A 20,185-nucleotide genomic window follows, 5' to 3' on the forward strand; every position below is an offset into this window, starting at 1 on the left:
TGAGCGTATTTTTGTAAAGGAAATATTTTAGATCGTGTTGAATTACTCTTTCCGTAAGCCCACCAAGATGAAGGCGAATTGGACTACATTTTGCAGTTTGGAACTATAAATTCTAGCTCGGTTTAAAAACAACGTAAGTGCCATTAGTTTCCCTATGCACATAAGTGTTTTTCCAGAAGAGCCAGAATTTATAGTTCCGAATTGTAAAATGCAGTTCAATTAAACTTTATCCATTTTCCTTTTTTGACGGAATTCAATTTATTGCCTGACAAACGCAATCAACGCGTTACTTACATCGTCATTTTTAGTTTACTTACCTCCAAGTTTTTAGCATCAGCGCTCCGTAAACTAACATGAAACCAATTTCCCTCAGCCATACTCTTGCTGTGCATGTGATGACATTTGGAACTGGATACATGACTATTGTCTGAAATCAAAATAAAACCTGTATGATTAACATCATCATACAAAGGACGCCAAAAAAAACCTCTTCGAAAATCGATTAATTTTAATTAAATTTATTTATATTGACCAAATTTTGCGAATTTTGAACAAAAAAGAGAGGTATTGCTTGAAGACATCTCATTATTATGAATATATCTACTGATGATAACATTAATCATTAATAAGAAAAAATGAGAGTTTTTTAGATTTAAGGTACTGTAGATTTGTAAGGGTGGAATGACTAGAATATGAATAATTATATTTTTTAAAAAAAATCAAGAAAAATCTTGAAACCTGCTTGAAACAGCTCGCAATGCATGTTGCGTGTGAAATAACTCGTTGGTCCGGGAACTGAGAGAGCAGACGATTTCGAAACTTAAATGCATTTTAAACTTTTTATCGCGACATTGAAAAGTGACGTTTGGAACTGTTTAATGGCTCTTTTAAAGCTCATTAATTTTCGTGTCAGAGCTAAAATAAAGTTGCAAATTTGTTCCAGCCGTTGACTGCTTATTCTAGAAACCCGCACAGGCACCCTGTGAGCCTGAACAAGTATGAACGAATGAAAACTTGAGCGGAATATAAATTATTAAGTTAAAAATTTACTTCACTTCGTTTTACTCAGATTTAACCGTTTACAGAGATTTAAGGCGCCTGCAAAACCGGACGAAGCAGCCAACGGAGGTTTTCAGTGTTCCCCTTGTTATGAGCTGGCAAACGCTGCTCCATTCGATCGCTCTGATAAAACAGCCCAAATTTCTCTCGTACTGTGAATTATGTAGCTTAAAAAGACGTCCTACCATTTTCTTTAGAAGGTGTTCATGATTTTGGCGACTTGCTTCGTCGGGGAAATAATATACTAAGATACCACAACACAAGCTGGCATGATCAAAATTTGGTGGATATTTGATGAAAATTAGATCAAATTTTGGTAGACTCTAGATTAAACTTTCAGAATTATCTAATGAAAAAATTCGATGGAAACTTTATCAACTTTTGACGATGATTTTATAAAAGTAACATAAAACGAATATAGTCATATAGGAATGCAGTAACAAGCTTAATGTATTTGATAAGTAAAAATTAGGCGCAAATTTAATGCAAGCAACTGCTATAGAATATAAATTTAAATTTTTAAATTTTTAATAGTTTTTAAATTTTTAAATTTAAATTTTTGCTAAAAATTTACTTCCATGCGTGTAAGAGCAATTGAGGCACTTGGAGGAAAAAGCGCAGAAGTGTAGTTTTTACTATTTAAAGACATACTCTTTTAAAATTTCAAAATTACATAGAGCCTTATGGCGGAAAAGAAGTTTAAACTCACTTTTTGATGCTTTAAAGTCGGATTTTAGTTGTGAATTTTTCACAGATTATACTTTCAAACTAGTTTTAGTTGAGTTAATGAAAACCTCAATGTTTTCAAAAACTGCGTTCATGCTTCTTATCTTCCAAGCCCCTCAATTCAAAATGTAAAATATGAAGATATTGAAGAAAATAATCCTCTGTTCCCAAATTGAAAATAAGGATTGTCGATCTACTCGTGGATCGAGTCAAACGAGACTCCAAATAAGAGTCAATCAAAGTCAAATGAATTGAAATCTTGTTAACCTTGACTTAAAAGCAGAGTCAAAGATGACTCAATCTCAGCCTCAATATAAGAAAATCATAATATTATTTTTAACTTTATAATTGACTAATGTCTCAATTGGTTCATATTTCTAAAATATCCATCCGGAAAAAAATGAATCCATAGTGATGATCTCTACGTCTAAAACATTGGTTGGACGTATTTATGCTAAAAGGAACTATGTGCATAGGGTTACCTTGCAACATAGTTCCTTTTAGCATAAATATATCCACTGTTCAGTGCCTACAAAACTAATACCAAGATAATTCCCTTTTCCTTTATCGTGTTCCTTTGAATCGCGTAGGTGGCTGAATGAGAGCGATTTTAATCACGTTTATCGGAATTTGAAGCGGACCCCAGGCGCTTGTGCCGACCGCCGGATCAAAGAGGTCAGCTCGTAATTCGTAAAACACATCAGCTCCCTCTTTAATTTGTTTTTCGATTAAGAGCGCGATTCCCGGGCCTTGCCTCTTGCTGTGCGGTGACTCGAGAATTAAACGGCGGAAAAAGCTCTCTCGTTGCGGTTAACTTTGAACTTTTTAGGGCTATTCAGGTGCAACGTCCATCTCCCGGGGGACGGTTCTCGAGGCTTGTAAGAAGCTCCGCTTGGGGACCGTGGGAAGAGGAGGAGAGGGATGAATCACACTCACCGTTACGTAAATAAAAAATGCGCCCAGCGCGATTACTCGCAGCAAAACTGGACTTGCGGCTCGGATCACCTGAAACACAGAGAGTAGTTGGTAAAATCTTACAGAAGATTTTTCGGTTTTCGGCTACTCGTAATGCAACAACAAAAGTTGAGCTATTAGCCGACTTTACAAGTATACAAGTCGCAGGCAATAGAGATGTTGCATGTGTGAGGAATTTGCGATTTGACTTTTGATTCTTGTGTAAAAGTTCGCGAGAAACACGATGGTGCCACTGGTTTTCTCTGAAATCAACTCCCAAGCTCAAAAAAAGCTCTCAAGTTGAGGCGAAAATAGAAGGGATATCCCTCGCTATCCTGTGAGTCCACATCTACATCAAGAGAAACTCTTCATGCAAAGATAGGGCTGCCACTTTATTTGAGGACTCCAAAACTTAAAACACGGCAACCCTGCTAATGTATTTGCTCCCTATCTTTGCCTGGAGAGTTTGTCTTGATGTAGAGGTGGACTCTCAGGATAGCGTGGAATATCCCCTCCATGTTGGCCTCAACTTGAGAGCTTTTTTTGAGCTTGGGAGTGGATTTCAGAGAAAACCAGTGGCACCACCGTGTTTCTTGTAAACTTTTACAAATTCTTCGTCTTCAAAAGTGTGAGCTCGTCTCAAAGCGCCTTCATTTTTTGTGATACTCTACGCTTTGTCATGATGTTAGTTTAGTTGCCTGTCCGATCTCAACCCAACTCACGTCACGGAGTTCACTGCACGCTCTTCTAAGTGTGCATATTTCTGCCATGTTTTTAAGGATGGAAAAGTGTCTACTCACATTATAGGCAACATAATCAGCACTCTGATCTTGTTCTTTTATTTTTGAATTTTATGATGTTCTATATTTATCCACCACTGGCTTGTAAATTGCCGGCGATTGCCAATCGTCATATGCAATGGTTGCGTCTCAGGTCATGCTTTAATAAAAAAACAATGTGCAAAAGGTTAAGGCGGTGTTAAGGGAAACTTGTAAATATGTTAACATTCTTTTGCACCTTGTTTTTTTATTAAAGCATGACCTAAAACACCCAGATTCGTAGAAAAATTTTGACTGACAACAACAAAACTGCACAAGAAAAATTTGGAGACAGTACAGGGTGTCTACCAGTTATGAAAAACCAAAATTGGGGACTTTCGGGGACTTTTAGGGTGTTTTTTCCAGAAAATTGGGGACTTCTTTGCCCGAAATGGTAAGAGAAAGGGAGCTACTTAGAGCGTTTAAAGGCGTATTTTAAGCGACTAATTTTACAAGTCACGTTGAACTGATGAAAACATACGAAAAACCAAGCAACACTTTAGTTTTTTTGTTCCTGGTTATACCACACCGCTGGAGCTGGCGGGAAAATTTGAAAATTTCTGTGTTAAGGACGATTTTTGTCATTTTTTGGGGACCTGAACAAGAAAATTGGAAACATTTGGGGATATCGGGGACGACCTTCCAAAATCGGGGATATTCGGGAACATTGGGGACTTTTGGGAACCTGAACGAGAAAATTGGGAACTTTCGGGGAAATATGGGACACCTTTTTAAAATCGAGGATATTCGGGGACATTAGGGACTTTTAGGAACCTGAACGAGAATATTGGGAACTTTCGGAGATATCAGGGACACCCTTCCAAAATCGGGGATATTGAGGACTTTTGGGGACCAATAGACACCCTGCAGTATTATTTCCCTATGAGTATGGGAGGTTGAAAAACTGCAACCGGAAAATAGATTTCCGCGGTTTCCCGCGGAAAGCGGAAAATAATGATCACCTTGACATTTCGATATTTCCAGGTGAAGAGGACGACGACGGGGAGGCAGAGGATGACGGCGCAGGAGAGGATGAGGATGGCCGTCCGCAACATCCAGTTGAGCGACACGACGCACGGCCTCCCGTCCTTGCACGCCTCGCAACCCTCCGCACACGGCAGACACTCGAAAATCCCCGTCTTGTTGTAGTCGTTGTCCTCGTTCTGCAAACAAAAAATTCGAACGCAACGTCAATAACGCACTCACACCACGCGAAGGTCCTATCTTCGATATTGGGAGGAAAGCTCCCGCACAGTGGATCCAGTCAATCAGAGGCAGTGCTCGAAACCAGCGCTCACTGGAAAAAAACCACATTGGATCTAGAGTACAGACTCTTGAAAACATTGACAAGAAAAAGGACTCTTGATTTAATCAGATTTAAGCTTAAATCAAAAGGAAATCCGCTCAAATTAAGAGGCTTGGTTCTTGATTTAAGCTTAAATCTGATTGAATCAAGAGTATTTTTTCTTGTCGATGTGTTTAAGAGTCTGGACTCTAGATCCGATGTGTTTTTTTTTTCCAGTGCTCCCATTTCCCGGAACTCGTCGAGATTTTCCGGAATTTTTCCCGGAACTTTTGAAATTTCCGAAATTTTCCGGATCTTTCGCATTTACCAGAACTTTTTTGGAACTTCAGAAAAACTCTGAAAATAATCTTGGAACTTCTGACGGTCATGGAGTGGGAGGAATTGGAATAAAAAATTTCCGAATCCCGGACTTTTCGACGAACATGGAATGGGAGCTCTGTTCGAAACTCACAGGTGCCAAGTGCGCCTAAGAAATCGGCCGTGGCGCCTAAAAAATAAAGGCTCTGTGCCAATTTGGCCCCTAAAATTGCCCTCCCCCCTCAAAAAAATTCTAATTTTTCTGTTTGGTGTTTTTTTGATTTGACGCACGGCACCGGATTCTAACTTTTCACTAAATGATCCGTAATACATAGGCAAAAAGTCAATTTGGCCCCCAAAGAATCTTCTATGACCCCTAAAAATCGAATTTGATGGGCCACATGGCTCCTGAAACGCAAAGGTTAGTTTCGAACACGGATCAGAGAGGTCGGACATGAAATTTTTTACTAAAACAGCAAATTTTAATGTTTATTTTGTCACATTTTAAAGTTTGAGGGGTGTTTCTAAAAGAAACTTTTATGAGGAAGCCAATGGAATCAATTTTGGAACTCCAAAGTTTGTATAAACGGAGTTCTAAGCGTTTAAAGTTTCCAAATTTTGTCCGACTTCTCCTATTGGCTCAATTCACTGTGCGCCGTGTACATTGCTGTCTTATTTATTCCCCCTGAAAATTGGATGGATTTAAGGTGAATCCAAAGTGGGTGTCAGTAAACATTGAAATATCAAACACGTACAGGTATAAAATAATAAAAGAAAAAAGAATATAAGTTCACTCAGAATTTTTGGCAAAAAACGGACCTCTCAACTTAGTTTTCCGGAACTTAGTTTCAACTTTAGTTTTAGAGAACGTAACTCCATTCCAAGGTTGCAAAATTGTTCTGACAAATTCGGTGAAATTGTCACTTGGAAGTGCCCGAGATTATCCTAAAAAACATACAATTTTGGAGGAGTAATTTGGCAATATTGAAATCTAGTTACGTCCTTTGGTGAGGGAAACAACGTTATGTCTAAAAACAAAGTAGGCGAGTAAAGAAGTGAGGGTAGGTAGCCCTCAAACTTTTCGAGGATGTTTTCTCGTTTGTAAGGTGATATTTTACCTTAAAATAACCGGAAATTACATTCAATTTCAAGGAGTACCTAATTTGCAAAAATATTGAGAAGGAAGACCTTCAGAATGACCTTGGGACCTTCATGACAGAATGGATAAAATTCCTTTCGATTTCAAATTCGTCCAAATTTTTCCTCACCTCCAAGAGTTTCAACCCACACGCCAGCAGGTTTCGATCGGGACATTTTGTCAACGATTTTTCGTCTGCGCACCTTTTTTGTCCAGTAGTTTACGCCCACACGTAAAATAAGCAACAGTGACTTAGTCCAAGCGTTATATTTTAGTCCGTGCGTAAAATTATATTGACAATATGGAAATGAGAATTTGAGAGAGAATGAGGTGTTGTTGTGGTTTCTCATTTTCTAAATGAAATGTTATTACTTTTGTCATGGGAACGGAGTTCCCCATGATATTAGAATCGTTCCGTTGCTTTCGCTATGGGATTCCCTATACCTCTGCGACCTTGAGCGTTTCGCCTAGTCTCCGATTTTTGGTTGATTTTCCGATGTATCAAAAACCGTTGTATTTTTTAGCCAATCATGTCTCTACGTCAAGTTGTGTTGATTGCTAAAATTCGCTTTCAGCGAGTTTTTTTCCACCTCGAGATGTCGTGTCTGACTGGTAAATCTGCGCAGAACCACGAAGTTCCGTTTTTAGGCAAATTCTTTTTTTTGGGAGGTTCTGATTGGTTATTTTTCGCCATCAGTTTTCTGTTCGTTGGTGCAAAGGATCGCCTACCTCGGTGTTCTTGAGAGGCCGCCATTATCCCACCTCAAATTTGAAAAATAGAAGTAAAGAAATAATAACCATCGTACAAGGTGGAAAATTGTTCTGGAGGACTCGTTACGGATAAAGAAGTCAAAATCAGAGCTCGATTGATTGATTTAATTCATGGATACGCAAATATTGCCTTAGCTCAACTGCCGCGATCGGAATGCGTGCTGGGATGGACCTCGAGACGCATTAAAACAGTGCGAACCATGGCTCCTACAGCAATACAGCAATGCGCTTCATATCATCCCAAAAGCAGTCTCTTGTGATAAGTCCCGCCCATTGCTTGAGTCTTTTTTATGCTATTTTTACTCTCGCTCACTTAGATCCGTCATAGCCTAGTTGACTAAACCGCCTCGTATTTTTGATTCGGTGCGGGCACCCGGCGATCGGGAGTTCGATACCCGACGATGGAAACTACTTTTTAATGGTTGTATTGAATGTTTTAGACTAATCATCAAAAAATAATTAATAGTAGATGATAAATGTACGAACATTTTCTCGTGAGTTAATATGTTAAACAAAAATACTGGAATATACCTTCTTCATATAATCAGCCACATGTTCCCCCAAATTAATGACGTTATTTTCTTTTTTCAATAAAGTTAATTTGCATTCAACGTTCGTAAGTTAAGCAAAAAGTACCTATTGATACAAATAGAAAGACATGAAAATAGTATGCTAACATTTCAGTTGTTTTTTTTTTTTTTTTTTTTTTTTTTTTTTTTTTTTTTTTTTTTTTTTTTTTTTCAATAAAACAAATTGACTGGGACTAGAATCATCGTATCTCTGAAGACAAAAGCTAAGTTTTTTTATACAGAAATACTAATATATTCATCCTTTATATAATCAGGGAGATGTTGACCCAAATATTGATGTATATTTTCTCTGTTCGCCCAAATTAATGATGGTATTTTCTTTTTTCAATAAAATTAATTTACATTCCACGTTCTTAAAGCAATATTTTCTCCAAAATTCAGCAAAAAATAACAATTTATACCTACGCAAAAAGTAAATAAATAAATAAAGCAATGACATGAAAGTAGTATAGGTAGTACACATCTAACATTTCGGTTACATCTATTTGAATGAAAAAAATGGCAACTTAGGAAGCACATAGGTCACTTATCGACGGTGAAACTACCAAACCACGTATCTCGGTTTGCGACGTCGCAGACTTCCTGTCATACTTTATTTTTTAAATGAAAAGCTACTTAACGTCCAGTCTTGAAAATTTCCGTGATTTTTCCTCTTCGTGCGGAGAAAATTCTGTGAAAATTTCAAGGAATGATATTGATTTGGTCTACTTCAAAAAAATAAAATGTGAGCGGAGATTTTTAAACACCGCAAACGAGATACGTGGTTTGGTAGTTTCACCGTCGTTATAATGCGTATTCGGGCATATGCGTAGAGTAAAAATATCATACTTTACGCCGAAAAAACGAAACTGAAAGTTAAATGCGTTAACTTCCAAAAACCATACATAATCCAACGAAAATAAATAATTGGTAAATAACAGCTTTCTTGTATGCAAAGAAAAAAAATTAAAAATGTTAAAAAAGAGATGTCGACACAAAATTACATAGCCCCTTCAATTCTGAAGATACTACAAACGAACTGTACCTTAAAATTTTCATATCCCAGAAGCAAAAGTTCCCATGACGAATATTGCTATCGCTAGCGATTGCAAAAACCAACTTGTCTCCTTTTGAATCATCTTTTTAAATTGTCATTGGTGAATATTTGGCTTTATTTCCATCCTTAAAATATTCGATGTACAATATACCTTTTATATGTATAGGTACTTTTTTTTGTCATGGGAACGGAGTTCCCCATGATATTACAATCGTTCCGTTGCTATCGCTATGGGATTCCCTATGCCTCTGCGACCTTGAGCGTTTCGCCCAGTCTTCGATTTTTGGTTGATTTTCCGATGTATCAAAAACCGTTGTATTTTTTAGCCAATCATGTCTCTACGTCAAGTTGTGTTGATTTCTAAAATTCGCTTTCAGCGAGTTTTTTTTCCACCTTGAGATGTCGTGTCTGACTGGTAAATCTGCGCAGAACCACGAAGTTCCGATTTTGGGCAAATTCTTTTTTTTGGGAGGTTCTGATTGGTTATTTTTCGCCATCAGTTTTCTGTTCGTTGGTGCAAAAGATCGCCTACCTCGGTGTTCTTGAGAAGCCTCCATTATCCCACCTCAAATTTTACAAATAGAAATAAAGACATAATAACCATCGTACAAGGTGGAAAATTGCTCTGGAGGACTCGTTATGGACAAATAAGTCAAAATCAGACATCGATTGATTGATTTAATTCATGGATACGCAAATATTGCCTTAGCTCAACTGCCGCGATTGCGAATGCATGCTGGGATGAACCTCGAGACACATTAAAACAGTGCGAACCATGGCTCCTACAGTAATGCGCTTAGTTAATTTCTCTCGTATCCTAGAAAAACAGAAGCTACGAAGCGTCTCAAGGACAACTCTTGTGATAAGTCCCGCCCATCGTCCGAGCCTTTTCTATGCTATTTTTACTCATGCACTCGCCGATCCGTCATAGCCTAGTTGACTAAAACGCCTCATATTTTTGATTAGGTGCGGGCAATAGGCGATCGGGAGTTCGATACCCGACGATAGCAGTTAGTTTTTAATGGTTGTATTGAATGTTTTAGACTAATCATCAACTAATAATTAATACTAGATGATAAATGTAAGAACACTTTCTCGTGAGTTAATATGTTAAACAAAAATACTGGAATATACCTCCTTCTTATAATCAGCCACATGTTCACCCAAATTAATGACCTTATTTTCTTTTTTCAATAAAGTTAATTTGCATTTAACGTTCGTAAGTTAAGCAAAAAGTACCTATTGATACAAATAGAAAGACATGAAAATAGTATGTCTAACATTTCAGTTGTTTTTTTTATTTATTTTTTGTTTTTTTGTTTTTTCAATAAAACAAATTGACTTGGACTAGAATCATTGTATCTCTGAAGACAAAAGCTAAGTTTTTTGATACAGAAATACTAATATATTCATCCTTCATATAATCAGGGAGATGTTGACCCAAATATTGATGTATTTTTTCTCTGTTCGCCCAAATTAATGATGGTATTTTCTTTTTTCAATAAAATTAATTTACATTCCACGTTCTTAAAGCAATATTTTCTCCAAAATTCAGCAAAAAATAACAATTTATACCTACGCAAAAAAAAAAAAAAAAAAAAAAAAAAAAAAAAAAAAAAAAAAAAAAAAATAAAGAAATAAAGCAATGACATGAAAGTAGTATAGTACACATCCAACATATCAGTTACATCTATTTGAATGAAAAAATGGCAACTTAGGAAGCACATAGGTCACTTATGATGCGTATTCGGGCATATGAGTAGAGTAAAGTTATCATACTTTACGCCGAAAAAGCGAAACTAAAAGTTAAATGCGTTAACTTCCGGAAACCATATATAATCCAACGAAAATAAATAATTGGTAAATAACAGTTTTCTTGTATGCAAAAAAAAAAAATTAAAAATGTTAAAAAAGAGATGTCGACACAAAATTACATAGCCCCTTCAATTCTGAAGATACTACAAACGAACTGTACCTTAAAATTTTCATATCCCAGAAGCAAAAGTTCCCATGACGAATATTGCTATCGCTAGCGATTGCAAAAACCAACTTGTTATTTTTTTAAATTTTTTCTTTACGAAATTATTACTTCATTTTGAAAACATTTATATTTTTAAAACGTGACAAATATTTTTAAAACCTTTTCCAAGCGACGTTGATCTCAATGAGCTGCAGTTGTGCCGACAGAAACTGCAAAAATGAATAAAAGAGAAAAAAAAACCAAGAAGCACGCAATCTTTAGTTTAAACCCATTTGTACATCGATCTTTTAGAGTCAAATACGTCCAATTTTGAGCGTTTGGTTGCGCGTACACCTCGCTGCAGCACAATGATGCCACAAAATGTAAAAGAAAAAATTAAAGTTCTTTTGAAATCATTAAATTTGACACGGAACCATCAATATTTAAAAAACATACATTCTATTTTTATTTTCCTTTGATAAATTGATACATATTTTTTTTACCATCAATTTAAATTAGAATAATCAATGCAGAGTGTGCAAACATTTCAAAATCATGAGTTAAAAAACGCTGACTATGCGAGTATAAATATTAAAGCTTAACAGATCGGAGCCGCGTGCTGCCAGCGCAAGAGGCTCACTGGCGCCTACAAACCTAAGTGGATACTTCACGCTTTGCACGATGCTTGAAGTATCCACTTAGGTTTGTAGGCGCCATTGCACGTTTTGCGCTGGCCGCCCGCCCGCCGCCGTACGGCGGCGCCTGAAGCAACTACTTCACAGCAGGTATTGCACAGTATTAAACAAAATTGAACGTATTAAGAATGACAGGCATCCTTTAAAAGTACAGCTCTTTCCTCGCAAAATAAATCAAAATACTTATCGTACACAGGAAAAATCTAGGAGCCTTTAGCTGAGGCAAATATAGAGGTTTATCCGGTTCAGGTATAACAAGGTGGGAATTTCTTGAAAGATACTTAAGTCCTGTTACACCAAAGAGGTGTAGAGAGTTTTAGATAATTTTGTCTCATGGAATTGACGCTCCCCCATTTTTACCAAAACTCTCAACTATATATTATTCTCCGTTGGACCAAACAGACAAAACAAAAAAAAAAACAAGCAAACCCTCATTCTTCCAAGAAATTATACATTTTCATCCAAAAACGTCGTGAGCAATTGTCGTTTGTGCTTACATGTGGGCCAATTAACTTTGGGTCTCAACTGGCACGTGGACCGAAACTCCCGTGCCGAAAAAACGCGTGGACGTAAATTACCGGAAAAAACAGGTGCGCGGACAAAAAATCGCTGACAAAATGTCTTATAACCCGCCACCACTGTCAAAAATCATGGTTGAGTTAAATCAATTCCACACATAATCCAATTTGTTAGAGATAAATATTGATTTAAAGTGAGGGCTAGGTGCCTCTTAATTCGTCGCTCCTCTAACGTGAGGGCGTATCTCAATTTTCATTCGAGCCCTGTTGGACTTGTAAATCCATGCTTTCTGGAGCTCATGCGAAAATCGAGATACGTCCTTACGTCAAAGGAGCGACGAATTAAGAGGCACCTAGCCTTCACTTTAAATCAATATTTATCTCAAACAAATTGGATTATGTGTGGAATTTTTTTTAACTCAACCATTATTCTTGACAGTGGTGGCGGGTTATAAGACATTTTGTCAACGATTTTTTGTCCGCGCACCTGTTTTTTCCTGATGATCCATTTTGACGCATTCATTTTGGGCGTGGGAGCAGACCTTAAAATATGCATCAGTGAGAACGAAAACACACCCACTGCTCGGTAACTTGATAATACTCAATTTTCAATAAAGACAGTCTATTTTCATTAAGATCATCGAAGTCAGCGCATCTGTTCCAACTCGGACCTTTAAAGTGTCCGCAAGTACTTGTCTTTCGGCAGCAAAAATCTTCTTTTTAAGACTAACTTTTTCACCTACTGTGCAGCTTTGTGTGTCATGATTATTTTCCTTTTTTCGAGTCGGTGTATTTTCGTTCTCACCGATTCATACATGGACCACGCTAAGTAAAAATGAATCAAAATCAAATCAGTCATCGCCAAATTTAACCGGGCAATTCAATTTTTTACAGGAGAACGTTTCTGCGGATTTCTTTAAAAATTTTAAAGTGTTTTCTTTCTGCACTGAAAAAAATTTTGGTAGAATTTACCATTCCTTCACGCTATATTTCACACGGCGGCAATTCAGAGTCAATTCTGCCAGAAGAAAGGTGAACGTTACTATATACTGGTACAGGTAACCATTCTTCTGGCGAAATCGACTTGAAGATTGGTAGAATTGACTATTCCTTCACGCTGCAGCGTCCAGCCCACTTACAAACTGGGGCTCTCAAACTGGCACCAATTCTTCTATTTCTCAGCCATTTCTGCACGGGATTCCTTAAAAATTTCAAGATCTGATCTGTGATGTATCTCAAACTCATTGGTTCCAACCATGAGCCTCTTTGAAGCCCCTAGTTTGAAGGTGGGCTGGACGCTTGTGTGAAATACAGCGTGAAGGAATGGTAAATTCTACCCATCTGTTTTTTTCAGTAAGCTTGACGGGGTCCATATTGTCATTGCCACGATAAAATTGGTGGAGCCACAAACTTGTAAGGATGACGCAGACAAATCCTCATCGAACAATCGGTCGACTCCTCGGGGTCACGGAATCGAAGGTTCATAAGGGTGATGGAAGGGGGGGGGGGGGAGGCTGCGACTCCAGCTGGGCGCGGAATTAAGGTGATGAGTCAACAGAACGTGGGGTTTTTAGCCGCACTACCTCGGGGACGCCCAGAATCGACTTATGCGAGGACAATGAGTCAATATTTACTCTCAACTGCAATATGAGATCGGGAGGAGCAAAATAAGTCGGCGCGGTGCCCAGGTAGCCCGGAAAAGCCGTGGAAAGCGGCGGACGCCCGGAAGTCGGGCGGATTCGGCGGAGGTCTGGCAACCGGCGGTGCGCAAATGGCGTGAAAGCCAGCAGATAAAGTGGGAGGAGGAGGCAAAGCCGATTAGAGAGAGCTTTTACCGCGATGAGGGTTCAATACTTACAAACTGAGGACTTGCACAGTTATTTAACGATAAAAAGAGACTCGGCGAAAAATTGATGCCTCCATCGGCCGCCAAAGATGCGCCGGCTAGGCGATCGCACACAGAAAAAAAAAGTTTTACCATTCCAACTATACTGCCGCGTTAGCGAAGAACGTCGCATGATCCTTTAGACGTTGCCAAATTATCTCTGTTAAAATACGATTTTTCAGGGAAATCCTCGAATATTTTTGCTCGAATTTTTTAGAGAATTTTAATCGCAATCAGATCTAAATTTTCTGAAAATTTCAAGAAGAAAATTGTCTGGAGGAAATTTGGCAACTCTCGAATGTTTGTACGACGTTTTTCCTTAGCTCGGCCCATGACAGCATACTCCTGACTATTTTGGTGCCAAATATGAGAGTAGTTTCACTAGCCAAAGGTGTGGTTGATCCAACCATTTTTTCGGCAGACTCAAACTTGCCTCTGACTACTAGTGCAACTATTTTTATGTCTGGAGCCAAAATCATCCAGAAGTATAGTTTTAATTGTGATACTTTTTTCCGTAAGAGTACGCTGGATGCCTCAGTTCTAAAAACTCGTAACCTAAAAGGCAAATTTTCGCGAGCAGATTGGTCCACTTTTCGACTAAATCCTAAATTATGAAGAACTTTTTTTCCCAACATAATCCATTAGTCTGTTGAGCTTTTCAGGAATCGATGTCTGAACCAAATTCAAGATTTCTCGACCCACCTCTGCAGGTAAGTCGAAAAGTGGATGGAAGTGAACGGTTTCACCAGAAACCTCGAAAAGCAATCAATTTTCTAAAATGACGCACTGGAAAAAAAAAACACATTGGATCTAGAGTCCAGACTCTTGAAAACATTGACAAGAAAGAGGACTCTTGATTCAATCAGATTTAAGCTGAAATCAAAAGGAAATCCGCTGAAATTAAGAGGCTTGGTTCTTGATTTAAGCTTAAATCTGATTGAATCAAGAGTCCTTTTTCTTATCAATGTTTTCAAGAGTCTGCTGGACTCTAGATCCAATGTTTTTTTTCCAGTGCGGTGTTCTTTGCGACAAAAACAATTGAGCAACCACAACCGTGCGTGGTGAGGTGATGGTAATGAAGTAAAGTAAAAAAAGTGCACATATTTTCGTTTATTTGTATTAAAATTTGTATAATATTTTACATCGTAGAATAGGTCGTATTGAATTGGCCAATTGGCGTGCTTTTATTAAACCTAATCCGGGGTTTGGCTCATTTTCTTCAGGATTTGGTTGACAATTAGATACTCGATTCTGATTGGTTCACATTTTGGCGGTGACACAACAGTCATTCCTAAAAATTAACCGAATCCAGTCACGAAAATTCGCCTAAAAACGACGTCTCAAAATCTCCATTCATATTCCATACTTCGAATGAAAAACGACGAACTTGTTTTAGTTGGTTTATAATTCGGGGATGGGCTCGGGGGTCCAGGTCCATAAAGAAATCAAATGCAAAGGAAAAAAGATCAGTAGGCGAGAGATTACGCTCGAAAATTTTAAACTTAATGATATATCAGCGAGTTTATACACCGCAGTTTGCCTGGAGCACTGTATACATAGATCCTTAGAATCCCTCGCTGGTTTGTAAGTAAATAGATGAAGGGTGTTTGCCAAATCTTTGTCAACCATCGAATCTTCAATACGTTTCACGCGTATTAGCAAGTAAATAAATCTGATTTATCGGCTATGTGGCAACGGTGTTGTGGTTGCTAAGCTTAGTGCCGATGGTAGACTAGAATGCCGCTCATTTGCCCGAAGTAGTTCTTTTTAATTAAAAAAATTGGATTTTAATTTACGTAACATTCATGTAGAGCGTTCAATTACTCTATGCACTATGATAATGACTTCATGAGCACAGTCACAGCGGAATGAACGCATATGAAAAGTCATGATGTAATTTGTTTCCGTACATTATGTCCGCTCTGAAAAATTCGTGATCTCGATGAAAGCTCTAAGTTTTAACGGCTTGCGAGCCATACTCGCGCACCTTTACCGTTTTTAGATGGAGCTTGCTACCCGCGCGGTATTCAATGGAAATGGAAACTAAAGGTCAATCAATCGGATTTATTAGATTCTGGTTGAATGCATGTGTTCTATTTTCACGACTCGTCAACCAATGATGCCGTGCGCTTTTTCAAATGGATGCTAGATTTTGATGAGTTATTGGAATTGAATATATACTTTAACAAGAATCAGCCAAACCGCATTTCACACTACGTAAAATTGGGCCGCGTTCAGCTGATACACATCAACACATGGCCATATAGATCGCATTTAGCAAAAAGGAACCAGCGCTATTACATTTTTTTCAAAATTGTTCAACTTCTCTTTTTAATTTTCAAAATACCTAATATATTATCATATACAAAAGTAAAATTTACGCTATCACTTTACTTTAAAATTACCAATTTTTTGGTGGGAAGTCAAAACTATTTGCTATTTTTGCTAACTATGAAGGAGCAACATTTTTACGACGCTGTAATTGCGCTGGTTTCTATTTGCTAAATGCGAACCATGTGGGCCATTTAAATTTTTTATACGAGAACGTTTAAGCGGATTCCTTTGAAAATTTTACGGAATTTGCTTCGTACTATGCAGAAAATTCACTGAAATTTGCACCAAAATCCGCACAACTATTTTCGTGAAAAATTAAATTGGCAATAGCTGATGTAGCTTTGGTTCCTTCTTGCTTAACGCGGTCCAATTTCTTCTCGTGCAGGTTTCAATGTTTTAACGAGGCCTAAACGACACAATACATTGAAACTTTCTGTAAATTCTCCTTCTAATTCAAAGAGTTCCTTTGAAAAATTTCATAACGGAGTGATGCATAAGAATGATGGGAGGAGACAAAGGGACGCCCGATGAAAGGGCGGCAACAGGAAGTTTTTCATACAATGAGCAAGTGTGTCGACTTCCTTGGGAATTTAGGGAGGATACGAGACTATGGCCAATTAAAGGTTGTGGCACGCCAAAGAGCGCTGTGAAAACAATTCTTATGGATGCTTAGTTTTGTGTAAAAAAGAAAGAATTGACAGAATGGAAAAGATCTATGCCATGTTTAACGTAGTTAGCCCAATTCAATTTAATGTCATCCAACTACTTATGAGGCCCTAAAGGGTCGTTCATAAATTACGTTTCGTTCTTGTGGAGGAGGACTTTAGGTCCTGTGACGGGAAAGAGAGAGTGTTTCAGATGGGGCGATGTCACGTAAAAGTCGGCACGGAGCACTGATTTTTTTTAAAAAAAATGTCGCAATTTTTGGTGAAAATATCAACTAAAAATTCCAATTCTACGGGGGAGGGGGCTTAGGCAAAGCATAATGCAGTTTTCCGGGGAAACTCGAACCTGCATGCCTCATGCAAGGCGGAGGGTAGGGAGAGGGTCTGAAATTTCAGATTCTAGCGAGACGTAAATGGACCTATGTCGCTGAACTATCGCAGAAAGGCAGGTGCAGGTAATCCAAGTCGCAATCCAAATACACGATTCCCGGAATTCAAACCGGGAATTTATTAATGCGGACACAGAGCGGCTAGCCGCTAATTCTGGTCAGCATTCAAAATCAACGTAATATCAATTCGGAGGTTGGAAATTGTAAATATCGACGGGGGTCAAACCGAAGATTTAAGTTGATAGTCGCCGGGTCGCTCTGTCATGCTCGGCGAAAACCACGTATCTTCATAGGTTTTTCCATCACGGTTACGCGGGTTGGCGGAGCAGCGCGGAGAAGTTCAAGGAGCAAGCTGTTCGACTGAATGCGCTCTAATGCGATAGCTCGCTGAGAAACAAATTAGAGGTACTTTTGCGAGAGCCCCGCGCGGCTCGTCGGTCGCAACGCCGTAGACCGTCTAATTACAAATTAAACCGTTTGCACTCACCGAAACTTGCTTCATTAAATCTTAGACTACGGTTCCTCGCCGGTAAGTTTGCTTTACGCATTACCCCCGCCCCTCCCCTCTGACCGACTCTTTTCATCTTGGGATTTTATTGATCCCGGGAGGCGGAGTGCTATTACCGCGGAAAGAATGGTTTCTGATGAGGCCCTCACATCAAGAGTCGTTAAGCAAGAATGAGGGCAAAACTAAATTCAACGTACGGCTAGATACGTGAGCGTAAGTTTCTGGTGCTAAATTTTCAAAGATATGAATAAGGGCGGGAGGGGAGAGCAGACACCTGCAAATTCTCTGTTGTCCAAAATATTGGGGGTGATGAATCCAGCACTGAGCGACGTCACACATTTTGTGACTCCCAGACCAGGCTCCTTGGACTAGACTCTCTCCCAGTTTTCTCCATGTAAATCGAGAACAATCCCCTACTTAGTTCATGGACAACTTCTTTCGTACATGTTTGAAAACATTTGAATAAATAGTCAGCTTCAACTCTATCGTTACAAAATATGATATTTCTCCTCTCAACCGCAACAGGAGAAAGGTAATCTTGTGTTAATTTATTTTCAAAGCCGGCAATATAGATGTTTGAAAATGTTTGGCGTCCTAGGAGCCTTTATAAATATAGAATCCACGCAAGAAATTCAAGTGAGATTTTATGCGGTTAACGTTGGGATTTATGAATTATTGAAGCGAGATTGCGAAAAAATTGCTCTGACGCGGAAGACCCTTTCAAAATCTACTTCCTTTACAGATGAATAAAGTAAGACGTGTGGAAGTGTGGCACATAAAGTTTGCTTCCAAAGCACATCTTCTGCAAAACTGTTTTGCACAGGCATTGAATTCCTGAAAATTGTGAGTATTTAGCATTCAAATCTAGGTGGAATAAATGTAAACTTTGAGTTAAGAATTTGTCAAGCCCATTTCTTAGAAATTAATGCTCACACCGAAAAAAATAATATGCTGTTTTAGCATCTAGGATGTCAAAAATGTGTCTGGTGATCCCAAGATGCTGCCTTTACTGCCCCCGCAGTTAATTTTACATCCTGTGAATGCAAATTCAACTGCGGGGGCAGTAAAGGCAGCATCTTGGGATCACCAGACACGTTTTTGACATCCTAGATGCTAAAATAGCATACTCGTATTATTTTTTTCGGTGCAGTATTCGCGGATGATTTTCTATACTCAACTGAGCCGTCTAACCAATCGAGTTATGGATTGGCAGCTGATTTACATCTTGCTTCGTTTACGATGGTTAAAAATAGCATAATGTTCGTTATTTACAAGATGCTTTCAAGCAGAGGCTGCACGCAAGAACTCTTCTTTATGGCCAATAATAAGATAATTAATTATCCATGTATTTAATCATTTAATTTTATAAAAATATGAATGCTGTATATTTTAATATTATAACTCCTATACAATAAAATGATCTTCTAATTTGAATCATGCATTCATTAGACCCAAAACTTAAAATTAAAACACCACACTGGGAAAAAAAAACACATTGGATCTAGAGTCCAGACTCTTTAAAACATCGACAAGAAAAAGTACTCTTGATTCAATCAGAATCTAGCTTAAATCAAGAACCAAGCCTCTTAGTTTAAGCGGATTTCGTTTTGATTAAGCAAAAATCCGATTGAATCAAGAGTATTTTCTCTTGTCAATGTTTTTAAAAATCTGGGCTCTAGATCCAATGTGTTTTTTTTTCCAGCGTTGAAAAAAAAGTCGCTTGGATCTAGAGTTCAAACTTTTAAAAACATTGACAAAGAGAAATACTTTTGATTCAATCGGACTTTTTGCTTCAATGAAAAGGAAATCCGTCTCGATCCAAGGAAAAATTGGATTGAATCAGTATTTTTTCTTGTCAATGTTAGCAAGAGTCTGGTCTCTAGATCCAAGCTACTTTTTTGTGAGGGAATCCAAGTGGACTAAGTTAAATTTTTCAGGTGAATGTTTTTTCGTTCGATTGGGACGGAAAGTGGAAACTGCGAGTCGTGTTTTCACGATCTAAATCAAAATGGGGCATTAATACTGCAGTTGAGTGCTGCCAATCAAAATTGAGAGTCACCTCTTCGTTTTGATCAACATCAATCGCGAACAGAGTAAATAATGAATGTCTTATCATACTCAGTTCGCGATTTAGGTCGATCAAAAAGTATAGGCGTCTCTTAATTTTGATCGGCAATTTAATTTAAATCAAAAGGAAGTCCGCTCAAATTAAGAGGCTTGGTTCTTGATTTAAGCAAAAATCCGATTGAATCAAGAGTATTTTTTCTTGTCAATGTTTTCAAGAGTCTGGACTCTAGATCCAATGGGTTTTTTTTCCAGTGCAATAATAACTAAATGCTAATTATTCAATTAGAATTCCTAGAAAGTACGGAAATACGGCTAACGGTTATATATGCGTCATGTTTGCACATTGAACGGTTGGATCTCCTTCGTAATTCTCAGTTTATACCTAATTAATCATTTAACAATAAATCCGAAACAAGCAATATAGTGTAAAGGGACACTTAAGATAATTAAAACAAGCAGTGAGCTCCAA

The 20,185-nt window shown here is 38.1% G+C and overlaps 1 protein-coding gene across 2 annotated transcripts in view; it reads right to left on the bottom strand.

Annotated features, from left to right (window-relative positions):
• LOC109042210 (metabotropic glycine receptor) overlaps window positions 1-20,185 on the bottom strand; it is a 437,874-nt gene that overhangs the window by 25,194 nt on the left and 392,495 nt on the right. For both annotated transcript variants that reach the window (XM_072300307.1, XM_072300308.1), the window contains exons 8-10: window positions 4,520-4,720; window positions 2,722-2,790; window positions 318-427 (exon numbers count right to left, since the gene is read on the bottom strand). In XM_072300307.1, the coding sequence (XP_072156408.1) occupies window positions 318-427; window positions 2,722-2,790; window positions 4,520-4,720 (380 nt within the window). The remainder of the gene's footprint in view (window positions 1-317; window positions 428-2,721; window positions 2,791-4,519; window positions 4,721-20,185) is intronic.

This window comes from Bemisia tabaci, chromosome 5 (genome assembly GCF_918797505.1).
Source record: "Bemisia tabaci chromosome 5, PGI_BMITA_v3".
NCBI lineage: Eukaryota > Metazoa > Arthropoda > Insecta > Hemiptera > Aleyrodidae > Bemisia > Bemisia tabaci.